Source organism: Phyllobates terribilis, unplaced genomic scaffold (assembly GCF_046119375.1).
Source record: "Phyllobates terribilis strain yellow unplaced genomic scaffold, ASM4611937v1 Scaffold_11__3_contigs__length_659146591, whole genome shotgun sequence".
NCBI classification, from domain to species: Eukaryota; Metazoa; Chordata; class Amphibia; order Anura; family Dendrobatidae; genus Phyllobates; species Phyllobates terribilis.
The window spans coordinates 35,441,670-35,460,152 of record NW_027362771.1 but is presented as its reverse complement, the minus strand read 5'-3'; the positions used below and the strand labels follow the sequence as shown (position 1 = coordinate 35,460,152).

The 18,483-nt window shown below is 40.4% G+C and overlaps 1 protein-coding gene across 4 annotated transcripts in view; it reads left to right on the top strand.

Moving 5' to 3' along the window:
• Positions 1–2,933, top strand: part of RAD50 (RAD50 double strand break repair protein) — a 168,414-nt gene extending 165,481 nt beyond the window's left edge. For all 4 annotated transcript variants that reach the window (XM_073651197.1, XM_073651195.1, XM_073651193.1 and 1 more), the window contains one exon: positions 2,647–2,933. In XM_073651197.1, the coding sequence (XP_073507298.1) occupies positions 2,647–2,833 (187 nt within the window). In that variant the 3' untranslated portion in view covers positions 2,834–2,933. The remainder of the gene's footprint in view (positions 1–2,646) is intronic.
• The last annotated feature ends 15,550 nt before the right edge of the window (positions 2,934–18,483 follow it).

The window sequence follows — 18,483 nt, the reverse complement described above, 5'->3', positions numbered from 1 at the left end:
CCTTGGGGGGTCTAGTTTCCAAAATGGGGTCACTTGTGGGGGAGCTCCAATGTTTGGCCACACAGCGGCTCTCCAAACGCAACATGGTGTCTTCTAACAATTTGAGCCGACAATTTGTTAGCGGACACCATGTTGCTTTTGGAGAGCCGCTGTGTGCCCAAACATTGGAGCTCCCCCACAAGTGACCCCATTTTGGAAACTAGACCCCCCAAGGCACCTATCTAGATGCATAGTGAGCACTTGGAACCCCCAGGTGCTTCACAAATTGATTCATAAAAATGAAAAAGTGGAAAAAAAAACACTTTTTTATTTTTACGGATTAATTTGTGAATGACCTGGGGGTTCCAAGTGCTCACTGTGCATCTAGATAGGTGCCTTGGGGGGTCTAGTTTCCAAAATGGGGTCACTTGTGGGGGAGCTCCAATGTTTGGCCACACAGCGGCTCTCCAAACGCGACATGGTGTCCGCTAACAAATTGAATGGAAAATCGGCTCAAATTGTTAGCGGACACCATGTTGCGTTTGGAGAGCCCCTAATGTGCCTAAACAGTGGAGCTCCCCCACAAGTGACCCCACTTTGGAAACTAGACCCCCCAAGGCACCTATCTAGATGCATAGTGAGCACTTGGAACCCCCAGGTGCTTCACAAAATGATCTGTGAAAACAAAAAAGTACTTTTTTTTTCACAAAAATTTTCTTTTAGCCTAAATTTTTTAATTTTCACATGGGTAACAGGATAAAATGCATCCTAAAATGTATTGGTCAATTTCTCCTGAGTACACTGATACCTCATATGTGGTCGTAAACCACTGTTTGGGCACATGACAGGGCTCAGAAGAGAAGGAGCGCAATTTGACTTTTGGAGCTAATTTTCCATTCAAAAAGTAAAATGGCGCTCCTTCCCTTCTGAGCCCTGCCGTGTGCCCAAACAGTGGTTTATGACCACATATGAGGTATCAGTGTACTAAGGAGAAATTGACCAACAAATTTTAGGATGCATTTTATCCTGTTACCCATGTGAAAATTAAAAAATTTAGGCTAAAAGAAAATTTTTGTTAGAAAAATAAAAATGTTCATTTTTTTCTTCCATGTGGCTTTAGTTCCTGTGATGCACCTGAAGGGTTAATAATCTTCTTGAATGTAGTTTTGAGTAGCTTGAGGGGTGCAGTTTTTGGAATGGTGTCACTTTTGGGTGTTTTCTGTCATGTACACCCCTCAAAGGGACTTCAAATGTGATGTGGTCACTAAAAAAAATGGCTTTGCAAATTTTGCTGGAAAAAAGAAAATTTGCTGATGAACTTTGAACCCTTCTAACTTCCTACCAAAATTTTTTTTTTTTTCAAAAATTGTGCTGATGTAAAGTAGACATGTGGGAAATGTTATTTATTAACTATTTTGTGTCACATCACTCTCTAGTTTAGCAGAATAAAAATTCAAAATTTGAAAATTGCAAAATTTTCAAAATTTTTCCCATATTTTTGATTTTTTCACAAATAAACGCAAATATTATCGACCTAAATTTAATACTAACATGAAGCCCAATATGTCACGAAAAAACAATCTCAGAATCGCTAGGATCCGTTGAAGTGTTCCAGAGTTTTTACTTCGTAAAGGGACACTGGTCAGAATTGACAAAAATGCCAAGGTCTTTAGGGTCAAAATAGGCTGGGTCCTGAAGGGGTTAATAGTGACAGTGGCATTTGCAGGAGTTTGACAGGGAGATCTCTGTACTACATTGCACTGTACCATATAAGTTGCAATGAGTATTATCAATGCGATCAAAGAATAGCATGTTCAAGTCCCTTTTGTAAGACTTGCAGACAAAAATGTATGTGTGTTAATAAAAACCCAAAATCACAGTTTTAATAGTAAAAAATGGTTGCTTTGTTATGAAAAAAAATTAAGTGATCAAAAAGTTGTATGTAACCCAAAATAGTACCAATAAAAACCACAGATCATTATGCCAAAATAAAGTCCTTTTTTTGTATGCGCAAAAGTAGGAAAACATAAAAAGGTATAACTTGGGTATCATTGTAATCATATCAACCCACAGCATAAAGTTAACATTTCAGTTATACTGCACAGTGAAATGAATTAAAAAGCAGTCTCTGGAAAAATGAGAGCTTTATGGTTATCAGAACATAGTAACAAAAGAAAAAAAATATTTCTAAAAAAAAAAAAGTTTCTTGTGCAAGAGTAGCAATCCCCCAGAAATCAAATCTGTATAAATTTGGCATTGTTGTAATCATATCAACCCGCAGAATAAAGATAAAAAATATGTCATTTATACCTAACGCTGAACAGTTAGGAGACCTAAAAATATAAAATTACTGCTTTTTGTTCATTTTATTTCCCGAAAAATGTAATATAAATTGACCAAAAAGTTGCACATTCCACCAAATGGCACCAATGAAAACTACAGCTTGTCACGGATAAAAAATATTGTCTATTTTAGTGTTTTTGAGGCAGCACTGCAATTCTTTTTGAGTAAATGACATTTAATGGAGAATTTACAGTATCTCTATACATATCCTACAAATTCTGTAGAGAAGGAGGCATTTAACAGTCCTGTATTTATGTGGTGCTTTTTTCAACTGTAGTGTAAATGAGTAATATTTGCTGAATTTAAATTTGGTTGTATCTACAGGATAATTAAAAGTCGATCAAGGCAACGGAATTTCCAGCTTCTTGTGATCACACATGACGAAGATTTTGTAGAGCTGCTGGGACGCTCTGAATACGTCGAACATTTCTATAGGATTAAAAAGAATATGGATCAATGTTCTGAGATCATGAAATGCAGCATCAGTTCCTTGGGAAATTATGTTTACTAAATATTGCTTTTTGTCACATTTAGTAACACATGCTACTTTGTTTTGAAGTTTATTTGAACTTGTATTTCAAAAATTAAATAATAAACATTTACCATACTGAGCCTGCAGTATGATTAACCCCCTTATGCCTTGGACGTATGAGTACGTCCAAGGTAATATTCCTGCACTCCATGCGGGCTCCAGCAATGAGCCCACATGTTTTTGGGCACATGACAGCTGATCTGTACAGCTGACATGCGCTCCTAACAGCCGTGGGTAGAATCGCAATCCACCCTCTGCTGTTAACATGTTAAATGCCACTGTCAATCTCCGATAGCGGCATTTAAATGGAAGTGCATCACTAATCCCGCCCATCAGCGCCCATGTCACTTGACCGCGGCTCGCTGATGGGTTTGCATGACAACCCCGAGTCTGCAGGAGATGCCCAGCGGTCGGCGCTCATAGCAAGTGAGCATTTTTGCGACACACACAGGGCTGAAGCCCTGCTGTGTGTAGCACAGGCGATCAGGTGACCGCAGCTTCTAGTCTCCCATGGAAACTATTGAAGCATGTGAAAAGTAAAAAAAATTTTTTTTTTAAATATTTAGAAAAAATATAAAAGTTCAAATCCACCCCCCTTTCGTCCCATTTGAAAATAAAAGTATAAAAAAAAAAAAATCAGGTATACATATATTTGGTAGCGTGGCATTCAGAATCGCCCGATCTATCAATATAAAAAAAGAATTAATCCGATCGGTAAATGAGAAAAAAAATCAAAACGCCAGATTTAAATTTTTTTGGTCACAACATTGCAATAACAGGCAATCAAAAGATTGTATCTACACCAAAATGGTATCAATAAAATCGTCAACTCGGCACACAAAAAATAAGCTTTCACCAGCCCCAGATCCTGAAAAGTGGAGATGTTACGGGTCTCTGAAAATGACGCCTTTTTTTTTTTTTTTTTTTGCAAACTTTGGACTTTTTTTTTACCACTTAAAAAAAAAAAAAAAAAAAAAAACCTATACATGTTTGGTGTCTACAAACTCATAATGACCTGGAGAATCATAATGGCAGGTCAGTTTTAGCATTTAGTTAACATGGTAAAAAAAAAAAGACAATTGTGGAATTAAACTTTTTTTGCAATTTCACCGCACTTTGAATTTTTTCCCGTTTTCCAGTACACGATATAGTAAAACGAGTGATGTCGTTCAAAAGTACAACTCGTCCCGCAACAAACAAGCCCTCACATGGCCATATTGACCTAAAAATAAAAAAAAGTTATGGCTCTGGGAAAAAGGGATGCAAAAATAGAAAAACTCAAGGAGGTAAAGGGGGTTAAGATTAACCAAACTGCCTCCCGACATATCCATCAAATGCTGCCCCTATTTGCATTGTGCTAATGATATGATCCTGATATACAGTTATGTGCAAAATAATAGCAGTACATTTAAAACTACTGAGAAAAATCTTAATACTCATAATAGCATTTATTTCCATATACACAAAGACACTGGGAGCACCGCACATTCATCTTCAAATGAAAAACTGAAAATTAAGAAAAAGGGATAATATGCTGCTCGAAAAAGATAGCGGTGTCTGCATTTTCATTTAGAAACTCTAATATTTACAGTATAAAATTTAATTTGTTTACAACCTTAGCTTTTCTGTTAAGCAATGAACTAATATTTATTAAATAAAATGCAAAAAGCACAATAGGGTCTTATCCGAGTAACACAAAGGTAAATAAACGGTAATTGCACTCACCTGATAGGGTTGTGTGTGACACAACCACTAAAAGACCAAAGTCCAGATGCTGCTGTTTCCATACGGTAGTGTGAGTAAAAAGTTTCCAGGGCAATGGAAGTATTCTACACTTACTGGAAAAATGTATGGTTGTCCTGAAGAAGGAGTCGGTGTGACTCTGAAACCCGTTGACAGTAAACCAGCATTTACCAATTGTGGATGTAATTTTTTCAGTAAGCGCAGAAAACTTCCATTGCCCTGGCAACTTTTTTCTCAACTAATATTTAGTTTTATAACCTTTATTTTCTGATAACTGCTTTACATCTTTGTGGCATGGAGTCAACTGACACCTGCTAACAGGTATTCCAGCCTAAGCTGACTGGACTATATTCTACAGTTCTTTTGCATTCTTAAGTTTTGTATCAAAAACAGCATTTTTGATGTGACTGCACAAATTCTCAATCGGATTGAGGTCTGGGGATGGGGCTGGCCACATTATAACATCAATCTTGCTGGTCTGGAACCAGGATGTTGCCCGCTTGCTGGTGTGTTTGGGGTTATTGTCCTGCTGAAACATCCATTTCAAAGGCATTTTTTCTTCAGCATAAGGCAATATGACCTCTTCCAGTATTTTGATATATTCAAACTGGTGTATTATGAATGGTAAGCGATAAGTGGGTCCAACTTCATAGTATAAAAAACATCCCCAAACCATTATGATTGCACCTTTTATGTTTTACAGTCTTCATAGTGTACTGTAGCTTTAATTCCGTCTTTATCAGTCATCTCACAAACTGTGTGGCCTTTAGGCTTAGTTCACACACGTTAGGTTTTGCAGCGTATTTTGCTGTAGATTTCTTTGCAAATTTTCAGCTGCGTTTTGCAGTACCAGCAAAGTCCAGGAGCAACCAGATTTCTCTGTTCACATGTTGTTTTTTTGTGACTTGGTAGTGTTTTTGGAAAATAGAGCATGTCACTTCTTTCAGCGTTTTTGCAGCAGAAAACGCACCTGCGCATTTGCAGTGTTTTTTCACCCATAGGAAATAATGGGTGGTCAAAAAAACGCACCAAAACCTGCAGCTGTTTTCCTACCAGAGAAAAATTAGCAGCAGATTTGAAGCAGAAAAAAACACTTGTGTGAACATAGACTAAGACCTAAAAGAACAATCTTCTCTCATCCATCCATAGAATGTTGTGCCACTTCTTTTCATCACGTCTTTTTTTCAGCCATAGTACTTTACAAGGGTTTTTTGCAAATAGATTGGCTTCACGTAGGTGTCTTCTGATGGTTGCAGGACGTGCAGGTAACTGAAGATCTTTGATCTGGAGCTCATCATTGGATGCTTCTTTGCCATTCTTGTGATTCTATGATCTATGCAGATGGTAGTATTTATTTTCCTACCATGTGTTTTAGGTTTTGTTTGCTATTTTAAAGCATTTGAAATCTTTTTAGTCGAACAGTCAATTATTGTCAGCACTTCTTTATATGTTTTTCCCTCTCCAATCATTTTCTTGATCAAAGTTCTTCCTCCTTTGGTGCATTGTCTGGAATTAACCATTTTATTCACTAAGTAAGGGCTAAAATCAGCAGGTACAACATTTGCTGCCCTCCTTCTTTAAATAAGGGCCATAGTTGACACCTGTTTCTTCACATAATAAATGACCTCACTAATTGAACTCCGCACAGCTATTAACTAGATCACCCCCCTCATTTTATTAAATTAGTCAATTATACCCAATTAGCAGAGTGCATGACATGCCTGTTGAGTCTGTTGGTTGCCCATTACTCGCCTACACATAGTCATGATTTTTTTTCCATGTTGTATGATCTTTAATGCCAAAAATAGTAATTAAACTAGACTGCTAATATTTTGCACATAACTGTATGTATGCATTGGGGGAATTTCCCGGCTTATATATTGTCTCAAGATTGCAAGTTATCACTAAGTGTCTAATTGGTAGGGATCTGGACACTTGGATGCTTTGTTGATCTGTTGAAAGCTTTGGAACTCTTCTTTTTGTGATTTGGTGTGGGGGTATCAGTGAACAGACCCATCCACATCAGACAGTCAAGGAGACCTGTGGATAGATGTGGCTTTCTGCCAGCTGGGTGCATTAGTACCAGTTGCAGGGCTGCCACCAGGAATTTTAGGGCCCCAAATTTTTGGCCCCCTTGAGACTCCACCCAAGCTCCGCCTCCACCCCTCGAACCTTCCACAGTCACACTGCCCACTCTTGGAAAAACTCCATTACTGCACCCCTTCCTCACCAATCACACATTAACAGTTCCAATCAATCACCATATCACATACATAGCCATCAGGTTTTGTTTAGGCCAAAAGATTTTTTAAGCTGCCACCACAACAAGGTAGACAATTCTGTCAGGGCCCTACTTTACTCTAACCTATTAAACATTTCTTAAAATATCCAGTACTCTTTTTAGGTATATTTTTATTTATTTTTCTTTAAGGGAATGTGTCACATACATTTTTTAAAATGACCAATAATATCACATACAAGGGACAAATACCGTCAACCATGACTGGAGTACATATTACCACCACATAGTGACCGAATAATACCACTTACAAAGGACAAATACCGCCACACCATGGCCAGACCACATATTACCACCACATATAAGGAACAAATACCTCCACACCGTGACCAGACCCCATATTGAAACTACATAGTGACCAAATACTACAATACTGATCATTAATAATAAAAAAAAAAATCACAATACTAATATTACCATAAATGCCATTATACACAGGAGCTCTGTACATAGTATACAGTGTATAGTGTCAGTGTACAGGTAATACAGTGATCACCAGTGACATTATAAACAGGAGCTCTGTGTATAGTGTCAGTGTACAGGTAATACAGGGATCACCAGTGACATTATACACAGAAGCTCTCAGGGCTGTGGAGTCGGTATAAAATGGACCGACTCCTTAAATATATAATAAATTGGGTACAATAGTTCAATGCAGAATGTGCTGTATATTTTTTCATAGGAATTTGGGAAAGTTATGAAATGTCCTATAAATGGCTGTTCTATTCCTGATCTAAGGCTACATTCACACACAGCATTTTTGCTGCTTTTTTTGAGGATACGTTTTCCAGCTGCAAAAGCAGATCAGCTTTCTAAAAAACCGCATCACCTGAAAGGTTTTTGAGCTCATAGATAATGTTTTCAATAGCAAAAGCAGATTAGAAAAACGCCGCACAAACTGACATGTTCATTCTTTGTGAGGATCCGTTTTTGAGCCCAAAAACGGATCCTCACAAAACGATGTGTCTGAATGTCATATCTTGAAACCCATTGACTTTGCTGGGATGCCCAGAGTCGCTGCATTTTACTGCAAAAAACGGATTCGCAAAACGCTGTGTGTGAATCATGGCCGTAGCCAGCGAGGGGCCGCTGCCCCCCCCCTAGAAGCAGGGGTACGCACCTATCAAAACTCACTTGTATGCTGTTGTGCTCCTGTCCTGCACCGGCTCCAGACTGCAGGGGGCAATCTCCCCTCCTCTGTCCTGTCTTCTGCCGTCTTCACCAGAGAGAGGAGGGGTGCCTTCCCTGCACAGGATCCGATTCCTGGGCCCCCGAGCTGGAGAAAGTGAAAGTACTACTGCTCATCTCTATTAAAGGAAGGTAACTAATGCTAATATTGTAGTTGATTATTATGTGCTCTCTGTACAATGTGTGAACTATATGTGCGATATGTGCAATGTACTATTTGCTGTCTGTAGCTGTCATCTGTCTATCACACTCTATCTATCCCTCCATGTATTCATCTATCTATCCATCCCTCTATCTATTGATTCATCTATCCTTTCATTTATCCCTCTATCTATCCATCAATCCCTCTATCTATCTAGAAAAAAGAGAAAAAAGCGGCACAAGCAAACAAATTGTAAATGGGTGGGTGCCCGTCCTCCAGGTAAATACCAAACCTTCTTACATATGAAAAAAAATAGTAGAAACAGCACTCCAAAAAAATAGATGATTTATTAGCTCAGCAAGAGCTGTGGCAACGTTTCGGCTAGATACAGCCTTTTTCAAGCAAAGTGCAGAGTATACAGGTGAAGTATATATCAGATCATCCATTTGTAGGACCATTATATTAAAAAGTGCATAAAAACATATAATACATATATATAAATAGATCATATTATGTAAAGGTTTTTTTGATTCATAAAAATACATACACCATTTATTTTCATAATATAGCACAATTCATGATAAATTACATAATAGATACAGGTGTTCAGAATCAAAGAACACTGCTGGAAAGGGGAGGAGACCACTATGGCATACAGAGAAAATCGACACTGCACATGCACCAATGACGTCGCTGGCGGATATGACGTCATACTAAGGGCGGAAATGCTAAAGGCGCCATCTTTGATATGGTACATATGCCCACTATCCATTGTGCAAGTGTCTATATGGTTATATTGCATCGGCGCCATTTTTATTATGGTATGCCCACAAGGATCATATCTATTGGGCTATTGCCATATATTATGAATTAATTAGAGTCTGAAGCCTAAATATACATAGCGCATAGTAATGATAACGGACAGCAAGGGCAAAAACCAGGTAATAGTGCGGCATTGTGTATTTTCATTTTTATAATAGGAACACAATAGGATACTATTGGGTGACACCCCCCATTAGCTGGGGTTGGTAAACCCAACATCTGAGCAAAAAAGGGGAGCCACTCACCTGGTTAGGGGCAAGTTACTCAACCCACTCTGACCCATGTATCCAGTCCCATGTTATATGCACCTACCAAGTACCAACCATGCCCTCTAATAAATGAACCGTATTGGCTATTACTATACACACTATGAGAAAAATATAATAAAGACTCCTATATATGATGATCAAATAATGGTCCAAAATTGCAACAATAAACACTGACATGCAAAAAAAATTTAAAACATATGAATTATACTGTCACATGGTGATGTAGAGGTGAATCCTGTAGATAATATAATTAATTCACTTTCTCCAAAGATCTATAAAAAATAGAAAGCGTCACTATTAGTTGAAACTCCACAAAATCAAAGGCCATATAACATATCACACGACGATTCAAATCCAAGTGGAACATCAGAAATACATCAAAGAGCTGCCAATCAATTTTGAAATCCACATTTAGTCGTTTGGGACGTAACGTGTCCAATTTCCTTATCCATTGTAATTCTTTGATCTTAAGCATTTTAACCTGATCCCCTCCCCTCCTCAGGGGAGGCACGTGATTAATGATCCTAAATTTTAGTTGTTTTTCATTGTGTCCAGCTTCAATAAAATGTTTGGAGACTGGCAAGTCCAATCTCTTTTTATGTTTGGTATATCTGTGGTGGTTCAAACGGGTTTTTAAGTCCCATGTTGTCTCACCCACATACATCAATTTGCAAGGACAATATAAAAGATATATGACGAATTCCGAGTCGCATGTCAAATAATGTTTGATAACAAATTTCTCATTTGTGATTGGATGGAGGAAAAAATTTCCCTTAATTAAATTTACACAATTCAAGCAAGGGTAAGAACTAGTGATGAGCGAGCACTAAAATGCTCGGGTGCTCGAAGCTCGAGTCGAGCACATTGGAATACTCGGGTGCTCGACCCGAGCAACGAGCTCTATCTAAGTCTATGGGAAACTCGAGCATTTTTCTGGTGGTACCCCCCCCCCCCCCCCGGCGGTCTGCAGAAGGTCAAAAATTGCCCAAATCGATGGGAACGGTGCTCAATTAAACGTCAGGCGGGCAGAATATATAGGCCGACAGGCAGGCAGGGTATATAGGAGGGTGCATGAAAAACATAGCAGGGCGCTTGGAACACACTAGCGCCCTCCGATTTTCATGCACCCGTCTCTTTAAAAAAGCCGGCCGGCAATTCATCAGCAGCATACACCGGTACCAGACAATTTAGAACAGAAAGAATAGAGCATCACACATAGATTAGATAGATAGAAACATGTCAGTCACATATATAATAAGTACAGTGAAAGTGTTGATTACTGTACTGGTCATTTAGTGTTAAAATAAAGCATTTATTAAAAAAAACTTGGCGTGGGGTTCCCCGTAATCTTAGTCTCTAGCGGAGTTTAAGCAGACGTCTGGGGCAGATGTTTGAACCCTGGGAAGGGGGTAATACCCACGGAGCTTCCCAGGCTACTAATATCAGCCCCCAGCTGAATACCTAGCCTTTACTAGCTATTAAAATGGGGGACCCAAAAAGAAATGACGTGGGGTCCCCCCTATTTTAATAGCTAGGCAGACAGCTGGGGGCTGATATTAATAGCCCAAGAAGGGTCCATGAATATTGGCCCCCTCCCAGGCTAGAAACACCAGCCGTCAGCCGCCCCAGAAATGGTGCATCCATAGGATGCGGCAATTCTGGCACTTAGCCTCGCTCTTCCCACTGCCCTGTAGCGGTGGCTGGGGTTGATATCAGCTTATAATACCAGCTGACATCAAGCCCAGGTTAGTAATGGAAAGGCGTCTATAAGACACCGCCATTACTAACCCCATAGTGAAAGTGGAAAAAAAAAACACAAACACCCAGAATAAAGTCCTTTAATTGAAATAAACACACAATTTTTTAATGTTCTAAATTAAACCATACTTACCATCACGTCCATTCCAGCTGAAGCCAATGTCTTCTGCAATAAAAGTAAAATAATAAACCAACATCATCTTACCTTTCCATGGTTCCCAGGCCTGCTCCAGCTCTGCTACATTCACATGACAGGCTGGATCGCAGCCGAAAGCTGCCATCCAGCTTGCCATGCCGCAGACAGAGAAGCGCAGGTATGCTTGCGCTCCTCAGTGTCTGGCTGTGACAGCATTCAGATGAGCCGGAGAATTCTCTCACGCTCACCGCAAGCGCAGGAGAATTTTCCCACGCTGTCAGTGACGTGCGTGAGGTGAGCTGAGTTCATTGGACATGAACTCTGCTCATCTGGATGCCGTCACAGCCAGTCACTGAGGAGCGCAAGCATGCCTGCGCTTCTCAGTGTCTGCGGCACGGCAAGCTGGATGGCAGCTTTCGGCTGTGATCCAGCCTGTCATGTGAATGTAGCAGAGCTAGAGCCGTCCTGGGAATCATGGAAAGGTACGGATGAGGTTGGTTTATTATTTTACTTTTATTGCACAAGACATTGGCTTCAGCTGGAATGGACGTGATGGTAAGTATGGTTTAATTTAAAACATTAAAGAATTGTGTGTTTATTTCAATTAAAGGACTTTATTCTGGGTGTTGTGTTTTTTTTAAATACTTTACTAGAAATTCATGGCGGTCATGTCTAATACTGGCGTGACCCCATGAATTTCGGGCTTAGGGCCAGCTGATAATACCAAGCTGGCCCTAACCCCTTTATCACCCAGTGAGCCACCGCACCAGGGCTCTGGATGAGTTGGGTACAGCGCCAGAAGATGGCGCTTCTATGAACGCGCCATCTTCTGGGGTGGCTGCGGACTGCAATTTGCAGCGGGGGAGACCCAGAAAGCTTGGGCCTCCCTGCGCTGCGGATTCCAGCCCCCAGCTGCCTAGGTGTACCTGGCTGGAAACAAAAATAGGGCGAAGCCCCACCTATTTTTTTTTTTTCAATTATTTCATGAAATAAAAAAAAAAGGGCTTCCCTATATTGTTGTGTCCGGCCAAGTACAAATAGGCAGCTGGTGGTTGGGGGCAACTCGTTCCTGCCTGCTGTACCTGGCTGGACACAAAAATAGGGCGAAGCCCCACGTCAATTTTTTTTAAATTATTTAATGAAATAGATGGATTAGGGAGGCCATTACGCTAGCCTATGTATCCAGCGGAGAGAAAGCACCGCGTGGCCTGAAAGCTCACTCTACCTGGGCGGTGGCAACCTCATGGGCAGAGAGGTCTGGCGTCTCGATGGAGGACATATGTAAGGCAGATACCTGGTCTTCTCCATCTACCTTCTATAAGCACTATAGACTAGATCTGGGTGCTTCGTCTGACCTCACATTTGGGAGAAGGGTGCTCCAAGTGGTGGTCCCTCCCTAGAATCTTCATCTCTGCAATTCTCTCGTGGTGCTGTCATGGTCGACCGATAAAGAGATTAGTTACTTACCGGTAACGGGATTTCTCGGAGACCATGACAGCACCCTTATATTCCCTCCCTTCACCCCTTTTTGGGAGCACTTCTTATCTGTTTTCATTCTTTATTCTCACACATTGGTGTTGTAAGAAAATGTATATACTGTTTGTTTCATGATTATGTTGCTATGTCTACTAACCGGGCGGTCCTCTCAATGCTCTGTAATCCAAACTGAGGCGAGAGGGAGGGCCGCCCCCTTTTAAGCCTGTAGGTTTCCTGTCCTTGGTGGGCGGATTCCCTCTCTCGTGGTGCTGTCATGGTCTCCGAGAAATCCCGTTACCGGTAAGTAACAAATCTCTTTTTATTATTATTTCATGATATTCATGAAATAATTACCATCACGCCCATTCCAGCTGAAGCCAACGATCTCCTGGAATAAAAATACAACCTCATCCTTACCTCAGTTCACCTCATGCACGTCACTGACCGCGTGGGAGAATTCTCCTGCGCTTGCTGTCAGAGCAGGAGAATTCTCTCACGCTCACCGCATGCGCAGGAGAATTCTCCCACGCTGTCAGTGACGTGCATGAGATGAGCTGAGGTAAGGATGAGGTTGGTTTATTATTTTATTTTTATTCCAGGAGATCGTTGGCTTCAGCTGGAATGGGCCTGATGGTAAGTATGGTTTAATTTAGAACATTAAAGAATTGTGTGTTTATTTCAATTAAAGGACTTTATTCTGGGTGTTTGTGAGTTTTTTTAACTTTGACTATGGGGTTAGTAATGGGGATGTCTTATAGACGCCTCTCCATTACAAACCTGGGCTTGATGTCAGCTGGTATTATAAGCTGACATCAACCCCAGCCCTATTACCCCACTGCCACCGCTACAGGGCAGTGGGAAGAGTGAGGCTAAGTGCCAGAATTGGCGCATCCTATGGATGCGCCATTTCTGGGGCGGCTGACAGCTGGTGTTTCTAGCCTGGGAGGGGGCCAATATTCATGGCACCCTTCCTGGGCTATTAATATCAGCCCCCAGCTGTCTGCCTAGCCTTTGCTAGCTATCAAAATAGGGGGGACCCCACGTCATTTTTTTGGGGGGTCCCCCATTTTAATAGCTGGTAAAGGCTAGGTGTTCAGCTGGGGGCTGATATTAGTAGCCTGGGAAGCTCCGTGGGTATTAACCCCTTCCCAGGCTTCAAACATCTGCCCCAGCCATCTGCCCCAGCCATCTGCTTAACCTCCACTAGAGACTAAAATTACGGGGAACCCTACGCCAATTTTTTTTTTAATAAATCCTTTATTTTAACACTAAATGACAATTACAGTAACCAACACTGTCACTCTACTTATTATATATGTGACTGACATGTTTCTCTCTATCTAATCTATGTGTGATGCTCTATTCTTTCTGTTCTAAATTGTCGGGTACCGGTGTATGCCGCTGATGAATTGCCGGCTTTTCATGTTTCACTGTGAGCACTGTTCCCATCGATTTGGGCAATCACTGTAATGCCACAACCACCATGGCTGTGAGATTACAGTGAGTGGCAGACAATCCCTGCATTATTGGTGCTCTAAATAGCGCCAAACATGCAGGACGGGGACCCGAGCTCCCGCCCGAGCATCTCGAAAGTACTCGGCGAGCTCCGAGCATCTTGAGTACTGAGATGCTCGGGCGAGTACCGAGCAGTGACGAACATGCTCGCTCATCACTAGTAAGAACCTGTTCTTTTATTTCCCGTCAATGTCATTTGTGTCATACCTTTTAGGGGTCCCACATCAGCTCTCACCAATTTGTCCTTCAAATTACTCACTCGTTTATACGAGAACAACGGGTGATTTTGAAATTGTGGGACATCTGGTATGCATTTTCCCAGCATGCTCCCAGTGTTTCTTAATTATTCTAGCGATAGTCGCTTTCCTCACAAAATGTGGTAATAACTGGTATTCTATTGGACACTTTATCTATCCTCCTCTTAGATTTTAGAAGAGATTCACGTTCAAGCTTATTTACCATATTAATTCCCTTGTTAAGTAAATGTTTTGGATAATCCCTGACCAAAAATTTCATCCTCATTTTTTCAAGATTTTGTTGTAAATTATTTTCATCACTTACAATTCTTTTAGTTCGCAAGAACTGACTAAATGGGAGAGAATTTACCATCTTTCTGGGATGATTGCTTTCAAATTTTAAAATGTTATTTTTATCCGTCGGTTTCGAATAAAGAGTTGTGGAAAATCGACCTTCCCTATAACTGACCAGGACATCCAAAAATTTAATTTCATGTGCCGAGTAAACCAATGAGAACTTGATATCACTGTCTATGGTATTAATGAAATTAAAAAAGTTCAACAACTCTTGCTCAGTGCCCTTCCACAGGAGGAAGATGTAGTCTATGTAGCGCCACCATCTCAACACTTGTGAGAAAGGTGGCGCCACATAGACGAGCTCCTCCTCCAACATGGCCATCATTAAAATGCTTAAGATCAAAGAATTACATTGTATAAGGAAATTGGACACGTTACGTCCCAAAGGACTAAATGTGGATTTCAAAATTGATTGGCAGCTCTTTGATGTATTTCTGATGTTCCACTTGGATTTGAATCGTCGTGTGATATGTTATATGGCCTTTGATTTTGTGGAGTTTCAACTAATAGTGACTCTTTCTATATTTTATAGATCTTTGGAGAAAGTGAATTATATTATCTACAGGATTCACCTCTACATCACCATGTGACAGTATAATTCATATGTTTTAAAAAAAAATTGCATGTCAGTGTTTATTGTTGCAATTTTGGACCATTATTTGATCATCATATATAGGAGTCTTTATTATATTTTTCTCATAGTGTGTATAGTAATAGCCAATACGGTTCATTTATTAGAGGGCATGGTTGGTACTTGGTATGTGCATATAACATGGGACTGGATACATGGGGCAGAGTGGGTTGAGTAACTTGCCCCTAACCAGGTGAGTGGCTCCGCTTTTTTGCTCAGATGTTGGGTTTACCAACCCCAGCTAATGGGGGGTGTCACCCAATAGTATCCTATTGTGTTCCTATTATAAAAATGAAAATACACAATGCCGCACTATTACCTGGTTTTTGCCCTTGTTATCCGTTATCATTACTATGCGCTATGTATATTTAGGCTTCAGACTCTAATTATTTCATAATATATGGCAATAGCCCAATAGATATGATCCTTGTGGGCATACCATAATAAAAATGGCGCCGATGCAATATAACCTTATAGACACTTGCACAATGGATAGTGGGCATATGTACCATATCAAAGATGGCGCCTTTAGCATTTCCGCCCTTAGTATGACGTCATATCCGCCAGCGACGTCATTGGTGCATGTGCAGTGTCGATTTTCTCTGTATGCCATAGAGTGGTCTCCTCCCCTTTCCCGCAGCAACTCTGACATGCGTAGTTTATCACTGGGGACGCTGTTTTTTGGCGTTGTTCACATGTTGATGCGGTGGGTCAATCTTGATTTCTTTGATTCTGAACACCTGTATCTATTATGTAATTTATCATGAATTGAGCTATATTATGAAAATAAATGATGTGTATGTATTTTTATGAATCAAAAAAACCTTTATATAATATAATCTATTTATATATATGTATTGTATGTTTTTATGCACGTTGCACTTTTTGCACTTTATAATATAATTGTCCTACCAATGGATGATCTGATATATACCTCACCTGTATACTCTGTACTTTGCTTGAAAAAGGCTGTATCTAGCCGAAACGTTGCCACAGCTCTTGCTGAGCTAATAAATCATCTATTTTTTGGAGTGCTGTTTCTACTATTTTTTTCATATCTATCTATCCATCCTTTCATCTATCCCTCCAGCTATCCATCCGTAGTTCTATCTACAATCTATCTATCCATATATTTATCCATCCATCCCTCTATCTATCTATCTCTCCATCTATCCATCCCTCTATTTACCTATCCGTCCCTCTATTAATCTATCTATTCCTCCATCTATCACAATATCTATCTATCCATCCCTCCATCTATCTATGACTTTATCTATCTTATCTATCTATCTATCTATCTTATCTATCCATCCTTTCATCTATCCCTTCATCTATCCCACCATCTATCCATCCATATGGCTATCTATTATCTATCTATATATATATGTATCCATCCATTCATCCCTGTATCTATCTATCCATCCCTCTATTTACCTATCCATCCCTCTATTTATCTATTCCTCCATCTATCTATCCATCCCTCCATCTATTTATCTATTCCTCTATGACTTAATCTATCTATCCATCCATTTATCCATATCTGTCTATCCATATCTTATCTGTACCAAAATGAATGAAGCTCTGACTGAGTTAGCAGTTAGGATGAGTGGCCTACAGGAGGATTGCCAGCCGCAAGAGGACTTGGGTCCTGACAGTGCTACTGCTTGCCATATCTTCATCCTCATCAGATGAGGAGTTTGACTTTGACAAGTATTTAGATGACATGGAGCAGGCAAAGAGTTGCCGCAAGGAAAAAGATTTCACTCCGTCTCCTATAGCAAGCAGATTGACCATATTTCAGCAAAATGTTTCACTTGCTCTCAAAGAAATAGAAAAATTCAACCGCTCATCAAAACTGACTGTGCATGAGGCAATTCCTTTATACCCGGAAATTGTTGGAGATGTTGCCCATGTGGTTACAGCTTTGCCTCCAACCCAAGTTAGTGTAGAGAGGTTGTTCTCTAGCCTTAAAATTATTAGGTCAGATTTGAGGTCATCTATGAAGGAGGATCTCATGGAGGCAATTCTATTACTAAGAAATTCAGACTGCACAAATGTTATTTAGTATGTTCGTGTTCAAAACTATTTTTTGCCACTTACATAGTTTATTACATAGTGTTTTATATATATATATATATATATATATATATATATATATATATATATATATATATATATATATATATATATACTCTGCTCAAAAAAGTAAATGGAACACTCAAATAACGCATCCTAAATCTGAATGAATGAAATATTCTCATTGAATACTTTGTTCTGTACAAAGTTGAATGTGCTGACAACAAAAGAACACAAAAATCATCAATGGAAATCAAATTTATTAACCAATGGAGGCCTGGATTTTGAGTCGCCCCCAAAATTAAAGTGGAAAAACACTACAAGCTGATCCAACTTTTATGTAATGTCCTTAAAACAAGTCAAAATGAGGCTCAGTGTTGTGTGTGGCCTCCACGTGCCTGTATGACCTCCCTACAATGCCTGGGCATGCTCCTGATGAGGTTGCTGATGTTCTCCTGTGGGATCTCCTCCCAGACCTGGGCTAAAGCATCCGCCAACTACTGGACAGTCTGTGCTGCAACGTGACGTTGGTGGATGGGGCAAGACAGATGTGCTCAATCGGATTCAGGTCTGGGGAACGGGCGGGCCAGTCCATAGCTTCAATGCCTTCATCTTGCAGGAACTGCTGACACACTCCAGCTACATGAGGTCTGGCATTGTCTTGCATTAGGAGGAACCCAGGGCCAACCGCACCAGCATATGGCCTCACAAGAGGTCTGAGGATCTCATCTCTGTACCTAATAGCAGTCAGGCTACCTCTGGTGAGCACATGGAGGGCTGTGCGGCCCTCCAATGAAATGCCACCCCACACCATTACTGACCCACTGCCAAACTGGTCATGCTGAAGGATGTTGCAGGCAGCAGATCGCTCTCCACGGCATCTCCAGACTCTGTCACATGTGCTCAGTGTGAACCTGCTTTCATCTGTGAAGACAACAGGGCGCCAGTGGCGACTTTGCCAATCCTGGTGTTCTGTGGCAA